Genomic DNA, 27010 nt, shown 5'->3' with positions numbered 1-27010 from the left:
AGGTTTTTAATATTATTTAGCTTTGGAGTCAAATTTTTTTTCCTTTGGTATTATTTATCTTTTTCCTTTTTTGCAATTCTAAGATATGCAAAATAAACATTTACATTATTTCTTCTCTTATATGTTAATATCTTAGTTTATGTTCCCTTTTCTTCCTTCCTTCCTTTCTTTCTTGTTTTTTTTTTTATGGTTTGTTGGATTGATTGATGCATAACAATTGTACATATTTATGGGGTACATGTGATATTTTGATACATGCATACAATATGTAATGGTTAAATCAGGGTAATTGGGATATCCATCACTTGAAATATTTATCATTTCTTTGTGATGAGAACATACCAAATCTTTTCTTCTAGCTATTTTAAAATAGACAATAAATTTTTGATAACTACAGTCATCCTATTATGCTATAAACCACATTTATTCTATCTAACTGTATTTTTGTACCCATAAGCAAGCCTTTCTTCATTTATTTCTCCCCATTACACTTCCCACTCATAGGTAACAACCATTCTACTCTCTACTTGTAGGAGATCCACATTTTTAAGCTTCCAAATATGAGTGAGAACATGCTGTATTTGTCTTTTTGTGCCTGGCTCATTTCATTCAACATAATGTCCTCCAAGCTCATTCATGTTGTTGCAAATGACTAGTGTATTAGTCAGTTATCGCACTGCTATGACAAATACCTGAGACTGGGTAATTTATAAAGGAAAGAGGTTTAATTGACTCACAGTTCCACATGACTGGGGAGGACTCAGGAAACTTACAATTATGGTGGAAGGTGAAAAGGAAGCAAACACCTTTTTCACGAGGTGACAGGAGAGAGAAAAAGAGAAGGGGGAAAGTGCCAGACACTTATGACATAACCAGATCTCATGAGAACTTTCTTACTATCATAAGAACTGCATGGCGGAAACCGCCCCCATGATCCAATCACCTCCCAACAGGTTCCTCCCATGACATGTGGAGATTACAATTCAAGATGAGATTTGGGTGGGGATACAGATCCAAACCATATCAACAGGATTTCATTCCTTTTTTATGGCTGAATAATATTCCAGTATATACCACATTTTCTTTATCCATTAGTCTGTTTATAGACCCGTAGTTTTGTTCCATATCTTGGCTATTGTTAACAGTACTGCCATAAATGTGGAAGTGCGTATATTTTTTGATATGCTGATTTTCTTTCTTTTTAATATATACCCAGCAATGGGGGTGCTGGATCACATGGTAGTTTTATTTTTAGTTTTCTAAGGAATCTTTGTGTTAGTCAATTCTCATGCTGCTATAAAGAACTGCCTGAGACTGGGTAATTTATATGGGAAAGAGGTTTAATTGGCTCACAGTTTTGCAGGGCTGGGGAGGCCTCAGGAAACTTATAATCATAGCAGAAGGGGAAGCAAACATGTTCTTATTCACATGATGGCAGAAAGAAGTGCCAAGCAAAAGGGGGACAATACCCTTACAAAACCATCAGATCTCATGAGAATTCACTTATTATGAGAAAAGCAGCATGAGGGTAACTGCCCTCCTGACTCAATAGCCTGCCATTGGGTCCTTCCCAAGAGAGGTGGGGATTATAGCAACTACAATTCAAGATGAAAATTGGGTGGGGACACAGCCAAATCATATCATGTCATCCTAGCCCCTCTCAAATCTCATGTCTTTGCATTTCAAAACCAATTATACCTTCCCAACAGTGCCCCAAAGTCTTGATTGTTCCAGCATTAACCCAAAAGTCCAAGTCCAAAGTCTCATCTGAGACAATCAAGACCTTTTCACCTATGAGCCTGCAAGTTAGTTGCTTCCTAGATACAATGGGGTGCAGGCATTGGGTAAATACACCCATTTTAAAATGGGAAATATTGGCCAAAACAAAGGGGCTACAGGCCCCATGTAAGTCCAAAATTCAGCCGGGAAGTCAAATCTCAAAGCTCCTAAATGATCTCCTTTGACTCCATGTCCCACATCCAAGTCACGCTGATGCAAGAGGGGAGCTCCTAGGGCCTTGGGCAGCTCCATACATGTAGCTTTGCAGAGTACAGCCCCACTCTGGGCTGCTTTCACAGGCTGGCATTGAGTGTCTGTGGCTTTTCCATGTGCACGGTGCAAGCTGTCAGTGGATCTACCATTTGGGGTCTGGATAATGGTGGCCCTCTTCTCGCAACTCCACCAGGCAGTGCCCCATTGGGGACTCTGTATGGGGGCTGTGATCCTACATTTCCCTTCCACATTGCCCTAGCAGAGGTTCTCCATGAGGTTCCGCCCTGCAGCAGACTTCTGTCTCGACATCCTCTGAAATCTAGATGGAGGTTCCCAAACCTCAATTCTTGACTTCTGTGTACCTGCAGGCTCAACAGCATGTGAAAGCTGATAAGGCTTGGGGCTTGCACCCTCTGAAGCCATGACCCGAACTGTACCTTGTCTACTTTCAACCATAGCTGGAGTGGCTGGGATGTAGGGCACCAAGTCCCTAGGCTGCACACAGCAGGGGGGATTTGGGCCAGGCCCATGAAACCATTTTTTCATCCTAGACTTCTGGGCCTATGATGAGAGGGGCTGCCACAAAGGTCTCTGACATACCCTGGAGACATTTTCCTCATTGTCTTGGTGATTAACATTGGGCTCCTCATTACTTATGCCGATTTCTGCAGCCCTTGAATTTCTCCCCAGAGAGTGGATTTTTCTTTTCTATTTCATTGCCAGGCTGCAAAATGTCCAAACTTTTATTCTGTGTTTCCTCTTGAACACTTCACTGCTTAGAAATCTCTTCCACCAGATACCCTAAATCATTTCTCTCAAGTTCACAATTCCACAGATCTCTAGGGCAGGGGCAAAATTCCACCAGTCTCTTTGCATAGCAAGAGTAACCTTTACTCCAGTTCCCAGCAAGTTTCTCATTTCCATCTGACACCAGCTCAGCCTGGACTTTATTGTCCATATTACTATCAGCATTTTGGTCAAAGCCATTTAACGAGTCTCTAGGAAGTTTCAAGCTTTCTCACATCTTCCTGTCTTCCTAGCTCTCAAAGTCTCTTAAAAGTTCCAGACTTTCCCCCATTTTTGTCTTCTTCTGAGCCCTCTAAACTGTTTCAACCTCTGCCTGTCACCCAGTTCCAAAGTCGTTTCCACACTTTGGGGTATCTTTATAGCAGCACCCCACTCTCTGCGGTATCAAGTCCAATCTCATGCTACATAAAGAACTGCCTGAGACTGAGTAATTTATAAGGGAAGGAAGTTTTATTGACTCACAATTCCACAGGGCTGGGGTGTCCTGAGGAAACTTACAATCATGGCAGAACTGAAAGCAAACATGTCCTTCTTCACATGATGGCAGGAAGGAGAAGTGCCAAGCAAAAAAAAAAACCATCAGATCTCATGAGATCTCACTCACTATTATGAGAACAGCAGCATGGGGCTAATTGCCCCCATGATTTAATTACCTCCCACTGGGTCCCTCCCAAGACACATGGGAATTATGGGAAGTACAGTTCAAGATGAGATTTGGGTGGGGACACAGCCAAACCATATCAATCTTCATAATGTTTTATATAGTGACTATACTAATTTGCATTCTCACCAACAGGGTACAAGAGTTCCCCTTTCTCCACATCCTTCCAACCTCTGTTATTTTTTGTCTTTTCGATAACAGACATTTTAATTGGGGTAAATTTATGTTTTATTGTGGTTTTGATTTGTATTTCCACGATTACTAGGGGTATCCAGCATTTTTTATATACCTGTTGGTCATTTGTATGTCTTCTTTTGCGATATTTCCATTCAGTTTATTTGCCCATTTTTAACTGGTTACTTGTATTTTTTTTTAACTGATGCATTGTTTGAGTTCCTTGTATATTAAAGAAGTTATTACTCCCTTGTCAAATAGATAGTTTGCAAATATTTTCTCCCATTCTGTAAGTTGTCTCTTCACTCTGTTAATTGTTTGCTTTACTGTGCTGAAGCATTTTAGCTTGATGTAATCCCATTTGTCTATTTTTACTTTTGTATCCTGTGCTTTTGAGATCTTAGCCCCCAAAATATTTGTCCAGATTAATGTTGTGAAGTACTGTCCCAATATTTGCATTTAGTAGTTACAGAACTTCATGTCTTACATTTAAGTTATTAATGATTTAAATTTGATTTTTGTATATCATAGTCCATTAGTCCATTTCCTCTTATGCAAGCATAACTACTCTTGCATGCTTTTGGTTTCCACTTGCATGGGATATCTTTTCTCCATCCCTTCACTTGCAGTCTATGTGTATCTTTACAAGTGAAGTGAGATTTTTGTAGGCAGCATATAGTTCGGTCACTTTTAAGTCCATTCAGCCAGTGTATAGCTTTTAATTGAGGAATTTAAACTGTTTACATTCAAAGTTCTTATTGATATGTAAGGACTTACTCTTGTCATTTAAAAATTGTTTTCCTCTTGTTTCATATATTTTTGTTTGTTTCTTTCTTTGCCTCATTTCTTGTCTTAGTGATTTGGTGGCTTTCTGTACTAACAATGTTTGATTTCTTTTTCATTTATTTATCTGATCTTCTAGTGACTTTTATACTTACCTGTATTTCATAATGGTAGATATTGTTCTTTGACTTCCAGATATAGGACTCCTTTAAGCATTTCTTGTAGGCCTTATCTCGTCATGAATTCTCATAATTTTTGTTTGTTTGTGGAAAACTTTATTTCTCTTTCATTTTTGAATAATAGCTTTGATGGATATAGTATTCTTGGCTCACAGTTTTTCTTTCAGCACTTTGACTATATCATCCCATTCTCTTCTTTCCTATAATGTTTCTGCTGAGATATCTGTGATTAGTCTGATGATAATCCTTTTGTTTGTGATTTGTTGTTTTTCTTTTGCTGTTTTTAGAATTATTTTTGTCTTTGGTTTTTGACAGTTTGACTATAATGTGCCTTGGAGAGGATCTTTTTGGGTTCAATTCATTTGTGGTTCTTTGAGATTCCTGTATCTGGATGTCAGTATCTCTTGCAAGACTTATGAAATTTTCAGCCATTATTTTGTTAAATAGGTTTTTTATACTTTTTTTTTTTTTTAATCCTTTCTCCTTCTGGAACTACCAAAATTGGAATATTTGTTCATTTGAGGGTGTCCCATATGCCACATAGGTTTTCTGCATGCTTTTTAATTCTTTCTTTTAGTCTAATTGGATTATTCCAAAACACTTGTCTTCAAGTTTAGAAATTCTTTCTTCTGCTTAATCTAGTCTTTTGTTGAAGCTCTCAATTGTATTTTTAAATTTTATTTATTGAATTCTACAGTTCTGATATTTATGTTTGGTCCCTTTTTGTATCTCTTTATTGAATTTCTCACTGAGATAATTGTTTTCCTGATTTTTAAATATTGTTTATTTGCATTCTCTTGTATCTTGCTGAGTTTAACATCATGATTTTGAATTCCTTCTCAGGCATTTTATGGATTTCTTTTCTTTAGGATTTGTTACTGAAAAACTATTGTGTTCTCTTGGAGGTATCATGTTTCCTTAATTTTTAATGTTTTTTACGTCCTTATGTTGATATGTGCACATCTTGTGTAATTGTCACTTCTTTTAGTTTTATGGAGTAGGTTCTGTAGAGACGTCTCTCTCTCTCAATCATCTCAATTAGATAGAGTGCGTTCATTTTGTTCCTAGTTGGGTACCATAGTATAGTCTTAGTGTGATTTCTTTGGCTGTTAGCAACATAGGTTATGTCTGTGAATTCTTTAGTGTCTTAGGCTGTGGTTGTTTGGATACTCTGGTAAGGCTTTGCTGTCAATGCGTGTGCCAAATGAGCTGGTCCTTAGGACCCTAGATGGCACTTACAGGTATCAGCATTAGTGGTGGCAGGCCTCTGTTGGTCTCATATTTGAGCCTCTGAGCAGGGTGCACGGACATCATAAGGGGCAGCAGGACAGTTCTGCCAGTCCTTAGGATCCAGAGTGATGTGCATGGGCACTGGTAGTGTCAATGGTGGGTCTATCCTTGGGCTCATGAGTGGTACCTATAAGCACTGGTAGTGTTGGCAGTGGGGAAGTGGGGTTGCTCCCTCAGCCTCTGAGTAGGGTGCATCAGCACCAGTGGGATGGGTGGCACGGTGGACAAGCTGCTCCTCAAGACCCCAAGGGGGATGTATAAGCCTGCAGTGACTCCAGTGCTGGAGGGAGGTAGGTTTGCTTTTGGTAGTAGTGGCCTTAGGTAGGTGGCTTTCAGGCTTTGAGGAGCTCATGCTTCAGTTTAGTTACCTATGTCCTCAGGAGAGCCTCCCTGATGTGCTGGACTGCCTCTATCCTGGGTTATAGGGCACTGCGTGGATTCAGGCGCTGTGGCAACCCTGAAGCTCTCTGCACTAATGTGGGGGGATCTTGGTGGGTCCCTGAGGATTTGGAAATGCAAGAGCTATTTGGCTTCAGGGTAGAATGTAGTCCAGTATGGGCTTTACTTTGAAAATAGTGATGTGCTACAGCAACTTGGATACTGAAGGTGGGAACCTGCACTAATTCCTTCAGTGCAACAATGCAGTTGTGTGATGTCTGGCAGCTCCTTATACTATCCTCAGGGCCTGTGAGAGCTGAGGGGCTTTTTTTTTGTGGCTTGGGCTGCAGGTGTCTGTGGTGGGAATGTAGACTGCTGAAGACCTCTTACTTACCTAATTCCTGCAATGGAGAGTCTCTCCTGGCTTTGAGTTGATCCGGCCAGCTGCCTTGCTTCCCTCACTGTGCTGCAATCTTAAGCTTCTGCACCTCAGAGGGTCTCTATTGCTACCCTGCTGGATTCTGGAATTTTCCCATAGAGGCTCTGTTGACATTTAGTTGTATACTTGATGTTTAGGTCTTTTTTTGTGGAGGAGGCAAGTCTGCTATGTGTCTCAGGTCAGTCATCTTGATGATATCTCTCCCCAAATAATGAATTTTGAATGCAATAAGGCAAGATAAAATTTCTAAGGCAACTATAAACACAAGGATGCAAGGCGATTCTCTGCCAGTACAGTCCAATATTAGAGATATGAAACTATTATAAATTTCACTTGAGGGATTAAATAGAAAAAAAGTTAAAAAGTAAAAAGAGCCAATGACTGAAAGATATATAATCACCTAAGTGGGAAAAACTGATCAGAAAATATTAAAAAGTAAAATGATCCAATGATTAGGAGGTATATAATAACAGAAGTTGGAAAAACTGATCAGAAATTATAGAGTGGTAATCAGTAAAAGTCATGGAAATTTAGAACCAAAGCATTTTGTTGGAAGAATTCAACCAGTGTATTTTCCAGACTACTATATCTCCAGCAGCTGTAAAATTTTATCACTGGCATCAGGATAAAATGATAGAAAAGATGTTCCCCCTTTCCAAATTATAAAATTAAATTAATTTAAATTACATTAAAATGTAGCTTTTTTTTTTTTTTTTTTGCAGAGGGTCATGTCCATAGCATTCCCTACAAGATATACAACTTGTGTAAGAACTCAAGAGGCCTCCTAGGAGAAATGGCCAATGAAATTTGAGACCCACAATTTACCAACCAGAATGCTAAGATCAGTGCTTCAGAATAAGTAAGGGTAACAGGAATTTCCTTATCTTCTGAAGGGCCAGACTGCAGGTGGTAGGCAGATAGGATTTACTAAGTATGTGCCTCCGTATTTCTCAGCATATTCTGCAATTAGGACTTAGGGCACAAGGTGATTTGCAGTAGATGTGTTTCTTCCGTCGTTCTCTTATTCTTTCATGGTGACCTCAAAAACCCAGCAGCACCAGATGGCATAACTAAAAAGAAGCAGAAAGGCTACTTTACCCACATCTGATTATATGATAATAAAGTAAATTTCTGTTGTCTAAAGCCATTGAAACATAAGGGTTTATTTGTTACTCAAACCAGCATTGACTAATACAAGAAGGCAGGGAATGCTATCCTCCAATAGGAAAGGTATATTCATTAGTCAATTTAGAATAATACTTCAGTAGCAAGAATCATGAAAATAAATGGAGCTGATTATTACCAAGAGGCCAGTGTTAGCAATAGAGTAAGAGAATACTAGTTGCTGGAGGGAAATAGCTTCAATCAGGGAGACTCTCTGTATCTAAAGCTACCTTAGAGGGAAATCACAATGGAATAAATGAGGAGGAGCCCAACATGGCCCTTGCTGAATCTCCTTGGGACTCTGAATACTGATTTGTTCTCCAGTTCCCCGAACCCTTCAGTCTGGAGCTCTGTCATAAACTGCTACCAAACTGACTGAGGTCTGTCATATATTCCACTACTTTTTATAAGACTGATTCTTGGAATTTTTAGACCCCCTTGACAGACACTTTCTGAGCCACTGATCTGCTAGAATAAGATTGATTGGTTTTGAATCCTGGCTTTTCCAAGCTGGATGACCCATTTTTAATTGTTTTATAAAACTAGCTTCTCTCCGCCCTACTTTCTTACCTTTAAAATTTGAATAATAATTATTCTTACCTCAAAGAGTTGACACAAAGATTAAATAAGATTATCATGTAAAGTGCTTAAAACAGTTTGTATAAAACTACAATATTCAGTATGGGTAAGTTCCCTCATTATTAATGTTATTTTTGCTCAGGTGTTCAAAAGATGCTGAGAGATGGTACCCACCAGCAGCCTTGACATTATTCCTGGACCTCTATTTAGGGTATAGTCTCTGGGATTTAAATTCTGAGCACAAATTAGTATAGCGCCTATTCCTCTTGGGATTGGGAATATGGATTTATGTGTTCTTCCCATATATGTTCCATTGTTGAAAATTGCAATTTCCTCGGTTTCAAACATAAATTGTTTTTATAACGTTTAGTATGAAAGCTGAGAAGGTAGTAGGGTATAGCCAGAGAATGAGGTATTGGAGTTAATATTTTCAAGATTATAGTAGTTTTTTTTTCCTTCAACTTCTTATAAGAAATATTTGTTCTGTTTTCAGTCAGTATAATACCACTGCTTGTTCTTTTCATCAGGGCGGCTTTAGGGAGGCTAGTACTATTCATTCATTTCTTTGTTCGAATGCTGGTTATACAGGTGTGTTCACTTTGTGACCATAAATTTATAGACTAGACGTTTATAGACAAGGTGATCTGCAATCGGTGTGTTTCCTGTGTATACAGTATGTTATACTTCATAAGAGAGCTTGAATGGAAGTACAGGCTGGTGTTCTTTCCACTGCAGTGCTGACTTTTCTTTTAGATTGGAAACTTTAAACACATCTACACATTCTTTTATAACTTGTGTTATTACATAAAATAGCTATTATCATGAATGTCGTAACCATAAGAATGCAACTGTTAAGAGGCGATATATTTAATTTGAATAAAACTTAGATTATCTTAGCTGAAAGTGTAACCATTCTCAAAATATAGCCATTATCTTTTGTTTACTTCTGAATGTGTAACAAAAGTGTTTGGTCTTGCATTTAGGGACAATTGCTTATTACTTATAGTTGTCACCTTATAGACTCAAATTTGCTCACCATTAGGAAAAAATATGATAAAACTGATTGTATAACTTATGTGTTATTATTCTATTTGACATTTAAACTAATTTGGAGACATATCCACCTTTTATATTGTTAATATAAATAAATATGTAGCAATTTAAAAGAAAAATCTATTATGTAGTTCATTGCAAAATATCCAAAGTATGTTGTGAACTTTTAAGAAAGACAACGTAAAAAACTTTATATATGGTACTCTATTATTTGAGTAAAAAATAATGGAAAAGGAGAGAGAATACATATTTATTTTTTCTTAAATATGCTTATAATATATCTGAAAGAAAACATAAGAAAGTAATAAAAATGACTTTTTTTGGTGGGATGGATGGGAACAGGAGAAACTGGGAACCAGGTAGAAACTAGACACGTAACAGTAAATATATTTATGATTCCTAGTTATTGAAAAATATAAATAGACTGCCTATTCCAAATTAAATAAAAAACATACAAGTATATAATAAACCTCTTAAAATATGAATTCTTTAGGTCTGGGGGGACTTTATCCTCAAGACTCATATCAAATCATAGACATACAGAGATGATACACACCTCCTAGAGGAATGACACTGCAAGCAAAGGAATCTAGCCCACTGGGGAGAAAAATTGAGGGGAGGAAGGAGGAATCTAAAAAAGATGCCAGACAGTTTCCAAAAGAGAATCTTGTTGCCTTGTAAGGTAGGTCTTGTTACAATAGCTGTGATGGATGCCAAGTTTGAGAAAAAACGAAAGTGTGTAATTTTAACAGACTTTTCCTTCACACTTGGGAGAATATATTATTCGTTTCTCCCAGAGTTCCAAGGAATAGATTTAGATTTTAAGTTATAGATAAAATGAGTCATGATTGAAAAGGCAATGTTTTATTTATTTATTCTTTTTCTTTTGAGACAAAGTCTCCCTCTGTCTCTCAGGTTGGAGTGCAGTGGCGTGATCTTAGCTCACTGCAACCTTAGCCTCCCAGCTTCAAGGGATTCTCCTGCCTCAGCCTCCCAAGTAGCTGAGATTATAGGTGCATGCCACCACACCCAGCTAATATTTCTATGTTTAAAATATAATATATGTTTAATAGAAATATGTTTAATATAATATAAATATATGGATTCAAATATTTAAACTAGTTGATTAAAATAGTAGTAATTTATTTTTCTCCAAAAGAGAGAGAGAGAGAGAGAGAGAGAGAGAGAGAGAAATGATGGTTACCAACCCAGAAAAAGCTTAAATTTTCTGAAACATTTCTAAGCTTTTCTTTTTATTTATCTGCATCTTTCTGCCAAACAAATTTTAAGCAAAATAGCTGTCTTCGTACGTGCCAGCTGCTATGATAAAATAGCATAAACTGGTTACAAACAGAAATTTCTCACGGTTTTGGAGGCTAGAAAGTCCACAACCAAGGCTCCTGCAGATTTGGTGTCTGGTTAAGGCCCGTATTCTCATAGACGGCACCTTCTTTCTGTGTCCTCACACAGTGGAAGTGGCAAGGCAGATTTCTGGGGCTTGTTTTAGGACATTAACTCCATTCATGAGGGCTTTGGCCTCATGACCTAATCACCCCCAGAAAGGCCTCGCCTCCTAATACCAAGATCTTGGGGGTTAAGATTTCAACATGTGAATTTTGGGGGGACACAGACATTCAGACCATAGCAATACTGGACTTAAATACTGTAGAATTTTCTAATTGCGTTAGGTTTTAACATAAACAGCTCTGCTATGAAACCAAGATTCTTATCATAAAAACTCAAAATTTCCTGTGTCTGATATTCACATTTTAAAACATTGTTTAAACATCTCGTTTAAAACTTTACAACATATATGTTGTGTGTAGTGGGTATTTAATTTTGCCTTGTCTATGTAATACTCATATGAAGAAGACAAACATGAAAATAAACTAGTAAATTTTCTCTTCACATAGTGGAAAGTCAATTTGATTAGAAAATATATATATTCAAGTTTAGCCTCTTCCAATTACCATCTATGCAATGACATGGGAGGACAGGAAAATTGATATGTCCAGGTCTTGGGTGCCTTATGGTTAAATGCAGATGATATTATGTAATACACACAGGATAGTTAATGGAATCAAATACTAAAATCGTATAAAACATTTTATAAATTGTAATAATTTATAAAATATTCACTTGCTTATGGTATAGATAAAATAAATCTCTGCAATACTTTGCTGGGAATATTTTTCTGCACAGAAAAATTATAGTAACAATCCAAATGAAAATATTGCTTTGCAATAAATACAAACAAAATTCCAACTTTCTAGAAGAACAAGACTTTTGTGTTGAAGTCACTATTATGAGTATCACTATTATATAACTGACAACTAACAATAACAAGTGGGCTATGGTTGGACCACACCAATTTTTCAGTTTTTTATCTTTTAAATGGATGGGAACCATCCTAGTCATCTGTGTGGTACTGCCATTTGTTCACTGTTTTTAAAAACTATTGACATTAATCTAAGATTGACTTTCCTGAAGTCCTCTTACGTACTACATCAATATTTCACACTAAAAATTAATTAATTTGATAGCTTACTCATTGCTGCCAATGGTTTAATTTTTTAAGCTACTGGGGTCACACACAAAAGAGTGTGGATGTTGCAACATGAGACAGTAGAATGATAGAGAGTTTCAAATTTCTGGACAAGTAGTCATTAGGCCATGTCTATGTACTAATAAACTTCTCATGTAAATCGCGTTCTCTCTCATGTTTTTTTTTTTTGTTTTTCTTAATGTACATCTATAAGTGACAAAATGGTGAATAAATAAACCCACAGATGGTTTTATCTTAATGGCTGCATCATGGGATGCATCGTTAGTTTCATGTCTGTGCTACGCAAGGAACACTGGCTTTACTGTGGGCATCTGGCTGGCAGTTCCTCGGGGGTTTGTCACACACATAATCCAAGCATCCCAGCTGTGTTTTCAGTTCTCTGCTGTATAATTTGGCATGGAAAGATGCTCTTGGGCCAGCCTGATCCTTTAGGCAATTCTGTGAGCAGCTAGAAGAGAACTTGTACATCCCAAAACTCTGTTATCTGCCGTGACTCCCTTCTTTCATTTAGATTGATTGATTTATCAACCATTTTCTCTTTTTCGTTTTGATTAGTGATCTTTAGAATTATTGTAAAACAGAAGAGGCTTCATCTTAACTAAAAGTGTTGACATAATGAGATAAAATATATAGTGGAATAATACTTAAATAATGAGATCCCTACTCAATTCAATCGCAAGTTTTTCTTTTTGTATTTTACCTCACCAAATTAAAATAGCAGCTAGTGTGCAGTTTTTATCAATGCCTTCCTAATTTACCATACAAAGACAAATCCTCTCAGATTAAATGTCTATAAAGTGTGTCTGGGAGAATGCTTAGGTTGAACTCATGAGGTCAATAATTTATTTATGAATCTTCTGTAGCTTCTTGGATGTTGTAGGGACATATAGTAAAAACAACAGACGACAGCCAAAATATGCCTTTGCAATATGATGGAGCATATAAAATATATAAAAATGGAAGAAAGCATAAAGAGGGTAGTATCAGATGAAATCAGGTGAAATATGACTTTTGCCTTCTCGTACGTGCAGAGTGCTGATTTGATGCTCATGAACTTGTGTATTAGTAAGATTTTCTGTGACAATTTTGAATAGCAAACAACGCGCAAAACTTCAATGGCTTACATCAAAAAGTTTTCATTTCTTATTCACAGGTCTGCAGGATGGCAGAGGCACCTCTTCTCCAGGCCCTGTGTGGATCAGGTGTGTTCAATATATCTGGCATTCTGAGATCCAGATGAAGAAACACTGGCATATTTTTCTCATGGCAGAAGGGAATAAATAAGAGACCAAATCAAAATGTGTAAGCATGCATATATATAGCTGCTGTGTGAAAAAAACAGTGTATGCCATCTCATTCCCTTGGTCAAAACTAATCACATAATCAAGCCAGTATCAATGGGATGGATGCTCATAATCCATAACATAATGGATGTTAGGGTGAGGAGAATGGATATTTGTGGAATAATAATACAATCTACCCAGAATTTGTTTTCTGGACAACAAATATTAACTTCTTTTTCTCTGCCTACAGAATGTATTCACCCCTACTCCAAAGAACACGTCCCCTCCCCCCAAAGTTGTACACTTTTACAGCATCAGACTTAAGTCTTAAATCTTGTGATAATCTCTACATCATGTTTTCTCTTCAGTCCCAGCATTCAATCATGGAACATGAAAGGATAATCTTTATAAAGAAGAAGTTTCCTAGTCACCTGTATTTAGCCCTAAAGCCAATACCATGAATTTTAGATTTTCTTTCAAGCAGCAACTTGACTGTCAAATCAATTAAGTGGGGAATTACACTCCTCCCAAAGAAGGTGTGAGGAAAAAGTAAATTTTTTTGAGCAGTAATACAATGTACCTCAAATGATTAAGTAGGTTGTAGTTGTGGAATTCAGGGGAAAAAAGTCTCTATACTTACCCTGAGAAAGCTATTACCTTTAAAATGGTCTCATTTCCTTTGATAATTTTCTCAATGCCATTCACGGTCCTCTTAGTCCTGGCTCCACATAAAGTTTGCTTTGCTAAAAAATTCCTTGCTGAAAAGAGCTGGGAAGATCTGGAACCAAATTATATAAATCATTTGAATTGTAGGACACAGATAGTTATTCTTTTATTACATAGAAGACATAGAAGAGATGATTTTCAATGAAGCAATCATGCAAGATTCAGGATTACATTCAGAATCACAAAATTAGCATTATTAGTTACTTGTTGTGAAATTGTGATTTTTAAATTAAATATTCTTACGTTTCTGTGATTAGTAAGAAGGGGAAAGGGGAATAAAAACCAAAAAGAATGTCAACTATTGAGAGTTATGATTACTTGGATTTTGTTATTCGTGATGCTTGTTGACACCGTATAATATGGTTTCATAATTTTTTATGGAATAGTAGAAACAAAGCAAAGGAAATATGAATGCAAAGAAGAACTTAACAGAAAATTTATGTCTAGTGGCATTTCATAAATATAAAGCTTGTTTAAAGAGGATTGTCTGGAGTCCAAAGGTGGGCTAATATGTCTCTTAATAGCAGCATTACATGTTAAAATACCAATCAAAAGGTAAAATGTATGACTATGAATCACTAAGCAATCATAGTTATAATGCTTTTGGCATAATTTTTGTCATTATAGACTAAAATTATTTTTGTGCTAATAACTTTCTCAAAAGATGATTATAAAAGAAGTAAATATAAACTGCTAGAAATACAAATGCTTTTCTATTTTATGATTTTTTTTCTTTCATTCGTACTTAGATGATTTTCATTTATCCCTGCACAGGTGTTTCAACCTTTATAATGGATTTGATTCAATTCAACCAATATTTATGTAACCCCGACCATGGTAGGAACACCTTAAGGACAAAAGCAGCCTTTTAATTTAGTGATACTGTAGTCCACTGGGGAGAATACAGGCATTTTAGCTTGCTTTTGAAGAAACCATCTTACTCATCTTCTAAGTTGAAGAAAGAACTAATCAATGTTATGATAAAGTAGTAGTATTCCAATAAAGATTTTGACAAGGTAAATTTCAGCTCCTTTCCCTGCCAGCCTACTAAAATGCTAAAATGCTCAGGGTTTTGGATCCAACATCATGAAATGACACTGCTCAGAGAGTGTCCTGTGGTAGCTTATTTATTTTATAACCTATTCAGCAGAAATTGTTTCCGTGGTTGCCAGCCACTGTGCGTGTGCTAACTCTGTGACTTGGCACAGCAGTGCTTCCATTTGACTTAATTTAAACATGTCTCTTTTCCAACTATCACTTCCATTAAAGCCTCAAGCCTTTCCGAAAATGGGGCTGGACAGAGCATCGAACTGGCCATTCAAATATCCAGGTTGTAGTTCAGGGTTCATGACTGTGTGGCTTGCCTTGCATTGTTTTTTAACCTATTGAAAAGAGTATCGATACATCTCTTTTCAAGGTTCTTTCACCATTTTTTCATCCACTCTGTATCACTTCCCTTCTTCAGTCTCTACTGTAAAGTGCAAAAGTCATCCAGCTTCAGAGTCTTTTCATCTGCCCTTACTTTTCCCTCTGTTTGCTCCTCAGGCCTTTACCAAAGTGCCTGGTTAGGTGTTCTGAGGATGGCAGAGACTAGTCCTACTGTGCTCTGTGTGGGGTTCTGGATAATGGCTTCCCAAGCCATGGCACTGTCATGGGGATGACTGTCTTGGTGGTCCTGGGTAGTTACCACTGGAGAAACTTGTATATAGTTTTATATAATAAAATGATGGGGAGGGCTAGCCACACTATAACACAGTTCTAGTGATCCTGCCCTAGTTTCACTGGAACACTCCAGGCCTGGTCTATGTGGAAATTTAGCTCAGAGAGAAGAGTACTGTTGAACTTGATGTTTGGCAAACTTCCATCAGACACATGCTGTCTTCAACATTTCTACCATTAATTCTTTACTTAGCATTTGTTCAATTTGTTGACCATGAGTTCTATTATTTACTTAATAGTTTTGCTTTAACATGATATAAATTATTCACTATTTTATTGTCTTATTCAAGCAGTAATATTTATAAAATGATTGTTTTCAATGTGCTAATTATACTGATTTCTTAATATATGTAAAATAAATATATAACTATTTATCTTATTCCATTTGGTTATTATAACAAAAATATCATAATCTGAGTCACTGAATGACAGAAATTTATTTCTCACAGTTTTGGGGGCAGGGAAGTCCAAGATCAAGAGGCTGAAAGATTTAGTGTCTAGTGAGGGCCTTTTCTTCATATGTGGCACCTTCTGACTGTGTCTCCACATGGTGGAAGGAATGAACAAATGCCTCTTTAACAAGGGCTCTAATCCCATTCATGAGAGGGGAGCCCCCTGCCCTAATCATCTTCCAAAGTCCCCACCTCTTAATACCCACAATATTGTGGATTCGGTTTCAACATGTAAGTTTTGTGGGGAACAAACATTCAGACCATAGCAGTATTAAATTTTTAAAAATCTATGTCTAACCTTAAACCACCTCAGTCACCTTTGGGAAACATTGATTTAGTCTTGGTGATATTTGACTGTGTGCTGGCTGGAGAATTAGGTATCTGAAGGAGGAAATAATAATGGTTAGTGGAGTCTCCAGTCTTACCAGTTCTGTAGCACAGCAGGATAAATTATGTTTTTATGTTTTACATTATTTTAAAAATGTTTTGGACAAATTAAAATAGTAAAAATAATTATGGGGTCCATATAATTATAATGGTCCATATAATTTTGGGGCCCACATGATGTTATGAGATTATATATATATATATAATATATATATATGACCTATCTATCCATATATATATACACATACAGTGTGGAATGAGTGAATCAAGCTAATTAACATATCAATAACCTTAAATACTTATAATTTATTCCTCTTAAGTGCAACTTTGTACCTTTTGACCAACATCTTCCCATTGCTTCCACTCTTCCACCTCTGATAACCACTGTTCTGCTTTCTGCTTCTATGAGATGGATTGCTTTAGATTCCACATAGAAGTGAGAACATATGGTTTTTGTCTTTCTGTGCCTGGCTTAATTCACTTATCATAAAGAAAAGCACATTCTTGAGAGGTGGTTTGACATTGTGTTTAAGAACACAGATGCTAGAGCCAGACTGCCTGGGCTGAAATACCAGCTGTCCACCCTTTTGCTGCATGTATGACCTTGGGCAAGGTACTTAACATCCTGGTGCTGCAGTTTCCTTATCTTTAAAACTGGGGACAGCTGTAATGTCATAAAACATTCATGAGGATGAAATGAGTTAATATATTAAATCTTTCAAAACAGCACTGGATACATGGTAACCATTAATTGCCGTTATTATTGTTATAGTTATTCTCCTACGAGCAAGAAGGCCAAATTAAGTCCCAGGGTTTTCGATAACATTATCCAGTGTGAAGACCTAAGTTTAGCTTTAACAGTTCAGCTTTCATTTTACTAAAACACCAGAGCCGATATTTGGGGCCTTTTTTAAAAAAATAAGATCATTTGGACTTATTTCATAATGGTTAGGCTGCTGCTGGTAAGACTTTATGCATTCCCTTTTCTTCTCCTCTAAAGAGCCAATGAAAAGATTTCATATTTGAAATTTTCTCATTTAATACTTTACAGTGTGACTTACAACAATAAATATAATCAAGGTTTAAAAGTTTAAACCACTAAAATACTGTCTATACTCCAACCATAACTTTTTAAAACATACAATGCCGAATGCATAATATTTTAATTTTTTGGTGACACATTGAAGAATGATATTCCAGATTATATTATTCACACAATGAATCAATAGAGCATTAACTTGTTTAAATGCTGGAATAAAGAAAGAACATTTACCATGTCCAAGGCTTTTTGGTTAATTGTGCACATTAATATAAGTGCAATAAAACAAATCATACCTTATTATTTTAACCTTAAAGACAATAAATACTACTTGGTGTGAAAACAAATATGTTCTCTCGTTCGAACGCTCTCCTTTTACCCCGTGACTGCCATCAGAGTTCCCTCCGTGAGTGGAAAGTGATGTTTGCCAGATGATTGTAGCCTATTCCCCACAGAGTGTTACTTGCTGAGGCAGGAACTCTCTTGGAAGGTTATCAGGTGACTTCCTTAGGTGTGCCGGAAATGGAAGCAGAGTGTGGACTATTTCTTGTCCTCTACTGGTCCTGAAGCCTCAAAATGGCACAGCTGGTGTTTAAGCCGGAAAGAAACACCTGTTTCTCTCTGGTACATGTTTTTTTGCCTGCTTTTTCAGTCCTCTTGAAAGCTTTCATTATGCATATTTTGAGTGTATGCTAAGATCTCTTATGGGTAACTCATGAAAGAAGTGGTTCTTTGTAACATTTACGCAGTATCTGGTGTAAAAGAGGATAATGCAACTAAAAGGGGACGCAGAGAGCAATCCATTCCTTTACCTTTAATTACAAGAAGTGGTCCCATATGGCTGCCGATGTATGGGCACAAAGTGAGTTATCTACACATGTCACTGGAAAATAAGAAGGGGGTAGAACAAGCCGGGCACGGTGGCTCACGCCTGTAATCCCAGCACTTTGGGAGGCCGAGGCGGGCGGATCACAAGGTCAGGAGATCGAGACCATCCTGGCTAACATGGTGAAACCCCGTCTTTACTAAAAAATTAGCCGGGCGTGGTGGCGGCGCCTGTAGTCCCAGCTACTCGGGAGGCTGAGTCAGGAGAATGGCGGGAACCCGGGAGGCGGAGCTTGCAGTGAGCCGAGATCGCGCCACTGCACTCCAGCCTGGGCGACAGAGCGAGGCTCCGCCTCCCTCCAAAAAAAAAAAAAAAAAAAAGGAGGTAGAACAAAAGTTCTGCAGTGAAGACCCTGCAAAGAAATTTTATTAAATAAAATAGACAACTTTGGTGTTGAGTTGGAAAATGATGTACCAGACATGGTCCTTGTTCTGGGTGAACTTACCTTCTTGTTGAGAAGGCAAAATAAGTACATGTGAGCAGCTGAGTAATTTGAAAAATTAAATAGTATGAACAGTTCCAGAAGGTAGATTTTATTCAAGTACTAAATGAATAAGTTTTATCCATCTGGAAAAGGAAAGAAAGAAAGCGGCCTGATGTGGCTTATTTGAGAAAAGAAGAGAGAATTTTAGGAGACTAATAACGTAAGAGCCAGGCATTGCAAAGGTGAAGAAAATTATAGAGGCGCCCAGTGTGGTAAGAAAACATAAGACAGTCACTCGGTGGTGCTGGCTGATTTGTGAAAGCAGGATGCGGGCATGAAGTACAAAAGATAAAGAAGGTCAGAATTTGAAGGGCCACAAATGAGGGACAAAGAAGTCCAACATTTGTTCTGTAGTCCAGAGTGTAATTAAAAGCTTTAGAGCAGAAGAATATGTAAAAGCCTGAGCATGTTTTTTAATAGGACCTTCTGATGGTCACATTAAGCATTTTTTTCTAATTTTGCACTAGATTTTCTGCAAGTATATTCCTATTAACATCAGAAGAAAATTTTAAAAATTAGAATACTGAATATGTGATAAATCTATATTTTAGACAAAACAATATGTTGATTATGAAGATTGTCTGTACTGGGCTGGAGGAGACTAAACCTAAACCCCAGTTAACCCTTTGGATTGGCTACAGGCATATCTGCAATGAAGTAATTCCTGTTATTGTCTATAAAATTTAAGGGTTATTTTGTTATAAAAGAGTTAAGAAGTAGTAGTCACCAAGGATAATATGATCATATAATTTCTTATAAAATAGAAGAATCTGTCACACATGCAGCCAACTGAATGCATTCCACTTATAATAAATTACGTGTTCCAAACAGGTTTTCTACTAAAACTTATTGAAAATAGCATTTGGTTGCTATGACAACCTAGAACAGCAATTGGAAACCAGAACACTAAAGGTGAGACAGAAAAGACAGACAAATATTTAGCTAAATTGTATTCCTTTTTAATTCATATAAATCCAGGGAGGAATGGAAACTTTTATCATGTTCAAAAATGAATAGTTTTCTACCTTCACGTCATATAGATTTAGAATGTCCAGTGTATTTACATCTGTTGGTTATTAAGTAAGATGAATCAATTGTCCTCCATTTTTTTTTTTTTTTTTGGAATCTCAGAAGTCTTTTCATCTATGAGCTTTGCATTAGTACATTCTCATGCTGCTATAAAGAACTGCCCAGGACTGGGTAATTTATAAGCGAAAGAGGTTTATTGATTCACAGCTCCATATGGCTGGGAAGGCCTCAGAAAACTTACAATCATGGCAAAAGGAGAAACAAACATGTCCTTTTTCACAGGGCAGCCAAAAGAGAAGCATGAAAGCCGAGTGAAGTGGGAAGCGCCTTATAAAACCATTAGAACTTGTGAGAACTTACTATCATGAACTATCATGAGACTAGCGTGGGGGAAAACTGCCTCCATGATTCAATTATCTCCCACAGGGTCCTTTCCACAACACGTGGGGATTATGGGAACTACAATTCAATATGAGACTTGGGTGGGGACACAGCCAAACTACGTCTATCAAGCTTTGATTACTTTTTCTAGCTTTTGAGCATTTAGACCCTTAGCTCAGGATATTATAGCTATTTATTGATTGAAACTCTGACTTTCAGAGTGTGTTTTATGAATCCTAAGAGTTTCACAAAATATCTCTAAGGTTTCTTTGGAAGGAAGTCTGGTTATATGGCCACTGGACTCCAGTGTTTTCTGTGTCTTTTAGGTTTTGAGACCTCAGTACCACACTAGAAATTATAATGGTACAGCTCAGAAAGTGAGCAGGCAGTTTCATAATTCAAAAAATTTTGTGCAATTTGATTAAAAATTTGTAAAATATTTTAAATCCCAACAATTTTGACATGAATTTCAGATAACTACTTGAACAATAAATGACAGAGTTTCTACTTCTTCTTCATTAAGACATCCTCAATGAAAATGTACTTATATTAACATTCAAATAGATAAAATTGTATTTCGCATTGTAATTTGTAGTCTTTTTAAAAATCTTAAAAATCAAAAAATCAATTATTGACTTCCTAGTATGCAAGACACTGTTAGGCATTAAGGATACAGAATATTTTACAGTATAGTATTTTTCCTATATGAGACTGGTGTGTCCACATAAGGAGGCATAATTTATACAGCTAACTATTGGAGAAGAAATATGCTGTGAATTTTAAAAATCAGAGCAAGAAAATAATTATTTTTGTGGAAATTAAAAAATAAGCTTCATGTAGGATGTGAAAATCAACCACATGTTAAATATCAGGGTATGAACTGCACCATTCTGGGCAAATTAGTACTTTGTCAGGCAACACAAGATGTGTGGTTACCATATTATTGGAAGATGTTACCGGTGGGAGCATGTAGCAGTGTGGAAGTAGAAAAGCAAAATTTAGACTATCTATCTAGGAATATATATCTGAACTTTGCATTTATCTCCACTCTCTCAGAAAAAATTACGTATAGCTAAAGTAAGGGCTGCTCAGTGACTTCTGCAGAATAGGAAGGAAACATTAACCTAAGATTCTAGAATGCAAGGTACATGGATTACTCTTGAAAACCTCCCCTTTGCAAGCCTGACATCTTTGAGTGTTAGCAAAGGAAAGGAAGCTATTGGGGGCCTTTTCAGAATTGCCAAAGCCTTCTTTCATCTCCTTCACAGGAGTAAGGAAGCGTGGAAGAAAGGAGAATATTCTTCCTGTGTTGGTTGCAGTTCTTATTATACACCCCTCTTCTCTCCCACCCTTGTCACTCTAGAGAATGGAAAAGGAAAGGGGAAAAAATCTCTAAAACCTGGATGCAGATGAAGATTAAAAAACATTAATTCAGAGATTCAGTTTTGGATAAATATTTACCAAATACATAGCAAGTATTCTCCACCTACTGTTTGTTAATTAAAATTAACCCAAATTTCCCACCTACTGTTTACTTATTGAATAAACATAAAAATTTCCCACATACTGTTTATTTACAGTAGGTGGAGAATAAAACCACCTACTGGTGGAGAATAAACTAGCTCAGAGCTTACAACCTAGTAGAGACGGACAAACATTAAATAAGTACGCCCACAGTTTTAACAGAATAAGTACAATACGTGCTCAATGAATGTTTGTTAAATTATAGATGCAGTCATAGAAAAAACTGGGGGAGGATAAGCAGAGGTGGACTTAGATTATTAGTCAGGTAAAGCCTTTCTGCAGATTGAGGCAAGGAGAGAAAGACAGTATCTTCACTTCCTTGATGATTGTTCCAAAGCTTCTCAGCACTCTGAACTATTAACTTGGGTTAGAGAAAACCAATACAGAGTCTGGAATAGACACCAGAGTTCTAGTGGTCCTTAACATGTTAGAATAAACCATGTAGACTGATGCGCATATTAGTCCATTTTCATGCTGCTGATAAAGACATACCCGAGACTGGGAAGAAAAAGAGGTTTCATTGGACTTACAGTTCCACAAGGCTGGGGAGGCCTCAGAATCATGGCGGGAGGTGAAAGGCACTTCTTACATGGTGGTGGCAAGAGATAATGAGAAAGATGCAAAACAGGAAACCCCTGATAAATCTGATAAAACCATGAGATCTCGTGAGACTCATTCACTACCATGAGGACAGTATGGGGAAACCGCTCCCATGATTCAAGTTCTCTCCCAGTGGGTCCCTCCCATAACGTGGGAATTATGGGAGTACAATTCAAGATAAGATTTCGGTGGGGACACAGAGCCAAACCATACCAATGTGATTATGTGAAAGTTCAGGGAGGGATTGCTGTGGATGGGTGGTGGAATTGATTAGAGTATTAAGACTGTAGGTCTAGCTTTATCCTCCATTTTATTCCCAATAAGTAATATTTTTTCCAGAAGTCTTAACAGTAACAAGTAAATGAGTCTCAGCACAGATGGGCCTGAGTCCACTATGATTATCCTAGTCTTGTAAGAAGAAATATATATGTATATTTGTAATTGTCACATTATTCAACATCATAAGTATTTAAACAACAAAAACATTATTTCTGATTTTTTAGTGCCAGATTAAATGACTCTTACCTATTTGAGAAGACAGGAGGTACATGACTAAGGTATTCATGATGACTTCGTAGCTCTCTGATGTTCTTTAACACTCTTGAAGATTAAGGCTACCTTATGAATTTTTGTGTCCATTCTTTGGAGAGAAATATTATAGTATCAATTTCTTACTGTAACATGCTCAGTTAATTTTTTTTTCTGTTTTAAAGGATCAAGTAATAGAAATAGAGTTACTTTTGTTATGTTTTTCCCTTTCTGTTCAGGTTTATTTTATAGGAGTTTCTTTGGAATGTAGTATATTTATACCTTATTGCAGACAAATAATAACTTTTCCTTTTAGAAAGGTAATCTAGAGGATAAAGAAACTTTTATGGATGCTGATATCTATGACTTATCTGACAGAGTATTCCTTATTATTTCCAAAATTTCCATATTGCTGTCCTGCATTATACACATGCATTTGGCATGTGAGCTATTTATGCTTAGAAACAATGTATGAAAGAGTAGCGGAGTGACAGATGTACCTCCAGAAGGATATTTAAATTGATTTTTTTAATAAACCTTTGTTTTTTCCCTCAAATTCCCTCTAACTTTGTATGTCATCTCACATAATATAGTTTATTGCTATTATGGCTGGCTTTGGCACCATTGTTTCCTAGTCATTTGATATATTTGGAGAAACATTTAATATTTATGAATGCCACAAAGGAATATTTTACATTTTTTAGGTCTTTAGCTATTCCTTTCCTTTGCACTCTTTCCCTTTTAGTAAAATGAAACACTTTTATAGAAAGTATCTTGCTTTGTCAAATATTCATTTACAGTTTCGTGGTCTCTTAGTTGGATTATCTTTTACTCAACTTGGCCCTCAATTTTATTTTGCTTTATTTGGATTTTTCATTTTTGTGGCATCTGTGATATGTTGATTTATTACTCAAAGGACCATAGAAAATTTTCAGGACTCCCATTTTCTGGATAATTTGGAAATTAAATGAGGATATAGTCACTTATTATGAATCAAACCATTGTCATTTTTATAGGAAAAAATAGAAGAGAACGAGAGAGGGAAGGAGGAAGGGAAGAAAATAAAAAGAGATGGAAGATGTTAAGTTTTTTTACTTTGGTGAAATAAATTGTAAAGCTGAAAAGGACTGTATAAATTATCTAGCATAGTGATTTCCAACTTCTTTGAGTATGAAGCCCTATTTTTAACATATGTATGTTTTTCAGACCTCGCATAATAGCAATTGTTCTTTTGGTAAATATTTATCAGAATATATGGGAAAGGATTTATAAATTAAGTGACGTTTTACAATTAAATTTACATTTCATTAGAGCCATAATATCTATGTATATTTGGAAAATTAGTGCAAATATACAAATAACATGTGACATTCTGGCTGGGGGAACAATGATTAACATTTGGAAAGTTTATGAAATAACAGTATTTCTGCAATAGAATCTCATTCAGTCAGGAAACACAGAACTTCTTCAATTTATTCTTTTTGTATTTATAAAGTGAAAACCAAACAGATGAGGAAAAGTTGCCCACGGTCAGATTAATGAAAACTTTAGATTAATGTTTCTGCTAGCCAAATAATTTTACCATAATATAATATCACCCCCAATAAGGAATTAGTCAATTATGTATCTAATAACTCAGATCAAACCCTTGAGGCAAGGGTGACTTTAGCTTACACAGTTTTTGTTTGATTATCTCAATTTTGTTTGGTTGTATTAACGTATATTAAGACCAGATTTAGTAATTAAGCTGTGATTAGAATAAAAAGTATTGACTTATACTAGATTGCCAGCAACAGAAACAGATTTCATTGCTTTCAATTAATAAAGAAGCATCACAAAGAAATTTTAATTTACTGAGTTGATGGTTAAACATGCACATGTGTTTATATGATTCTTTAGATCTGATAGGATCTATTCCTAGTAATGGAGTTCTATAAATTTTTTTTTTTTTTTTTTTTTTTTTTTTTTTTTTTTTTTGAGACGGAGTCTCGCTCTGCCGCCCAGGCTGGAGTGCAGTGGCTGGATCTCAGCTCACTGCAAGCTCCGCCTCCCGGGTTTACGCCATTCTCCTGCCTCAGCCTCCCGAGTAGCTGGGACTACAGGCGCCCGCCACCTCGCCCGGCTAGTTTTTTGTATTTTTTAGTAGAGACGGGGTTTCACCATGTTAGCCAGGATGGTCTCGATCTCCTGACCTCGTGATCCGCCCATCTCGGCCTCCCAAAGTGCTGGGATTACAGGCTTGAGCCACCGCACCCGGCCTCTATAAATATTTTTAATTCATCACCTGAATGATCAGACCATGCAACAGAATAGTTATGAAATTTTAACTTCAAGTTATAGAAAATCATGTATAATTCTTTGTTATATTTCTGATATCTTTGTGAACAGTGAAATTCCCCTAGATAGCTCTGCAAAAACTGCCTTCTGGGATTATGGGGAAGGTGGAACTGGCTCCTGAATGAGGTAGATCATGTATTCTACCGCATAGACATGTTTTGAAAAGAACAAGTAAATCTCAGGGGAATCTGGCCAACTGCTTATCCTTACATTTAAGCCAGTTACACACCCACACAGATGCCAAGGTGTCATCTCTAAAATATTGGGAGGGAAAACCTTGGATTCACTGCTCTCTCACCGGAAGTGATAACCAAACATTACTCAGAAAAAAAAAAAGAAAAACTTTCTGCTTATTGCCGAAGTGGTTTTGGAGTAATGATTTTACTTTTAAACTTTCAAATATTTATTTTTCTATGTCCTGGCAATACTATTGATAGTGCTTAGGAGAATCGTTGACTGTCATTAAATAAAGTGTGATAGAATAAATAATGTTGGTTGGTTAATGTTGGAATCTGAAAACATCTCAAATTTATTAATATAAAGTTGTAATAATTTTAAACATTGTAACAAATCTCCTCTGAAGATCATATTTGTCAGTTTTCTATCTGGAGCACAAATGAATGAAGCCTGCTGTGACTTAGGCTGAAGCCACTGTATTGAGTTGCCCAAGTGAAGAGCCACTGAGTGCAGATCAGTGGCTGGAATTTAGGCTATCTTTCCTTGAGATGTATTAATGGGCACATGAAGCAGATGCTCACTGGGAATTGCAGACATTTGAAACTGAGTGGGAAGAGTGAAGGAATTCGTGGTATATTGGGGATATTATATAGATTCCATAGTATACTCTTAAGAGTCCTGATATCACTTTTGAAAATGTTGGATTCCAAATATTGTTTCTCTATTAATGTTTCAGAACCTCTGGAGATTCAGTGATCGACTTATTCCTGAGATTCCTTTGTGGCCAGTTTTACTGAGATCATCTTTGTATTTGGGGGCTTGAAGAGAGTGATGCATTTCAGGTGTTGAATAGAGGCTGAGCTCCTTAGCCTAATCAGTTTGAAGTTCTCATTTGAACCTTTTTTTTTTTTTTCCCAAGTGGACAAAGACCGTTAACCTGTGGGGGACTTTTCTCCTGACTGCCAGTCATATGATCTTGTTTGGTATCAGCTGACCTGGGGCCCAGCTCCAGACATACACAATTCCTCACATAACCCTAAAGTCTCTTCTCTTGCTTGCCCTAGAAAGAACCCTTAATTTCGGGATCGATTTGCAAACAATTCTTAAACTTCTGATTTTGTTTGGTTAATTTGGAACTAAAATATGTCATCAGAAAACCACGTGTCTCCTATGACACCTTACGCATATCCACAAGAGGAAAAATTTAAAATCCCTCGTTAATAAAATTATTGAATATTTTGTTGCTTTCCCCCAACTCCCAATAACCTTGTAACATTTTTCCAAAATACAATTTTGTTGAAAAATTTCAATTTATAGCCCCTATTATACTGTATGGGAAAAAAAAAAAAAAGAAACCAAGAGAGATTTCCACCAGGGCTCTCCAAAGAGCCTG

The 27010-nt window shown here is 36.6% G+C and overlaps 1 protein-coding gene across 2 annotated transcripts in view; it reads left to right on the top strand.

Annotated features, from left to right (window-relative positions):
- Positions 1-27010, top strand: part of CHODL (chondrolectin) — a 459390-nt gene that overhangs the window by 406794 nt on the left and 25586 nt on the right. For both annotated transcript variants that reach the window (XM_065541474.2, XM_065541473.2), the window contains one exon: positions 13219-13267. In XM_065541474.2, the coding sequence (XP_065397546.1) occupies positions 13228-13267 (40 nt within the window). In that variant the 5' untranslated portion in view covers positions 13219-13227. The remainder of the gene's footprint in view (positions 1-13218; positions 13268-27010) is intronic.

Source organism: Macaca fascicularis, chromosome 3 (assembly GCF_037993035.2).
Source record: "Macaca fascicularis isolate 582-1 chromosome 3, T2T-MFA8v1.1".
Classification (NCBI taxonomy): domain Eukaryota; kingdom Metazoa; phylum Chordata; class Mammalia; order Primates; family Cercopithecidae; genus Macaca; species Macaca fascicularis.
Note: the sequence above shows the minus strand (reverse complement) of the source record. Positions and strands in the feature narration are given on the sequence as shown.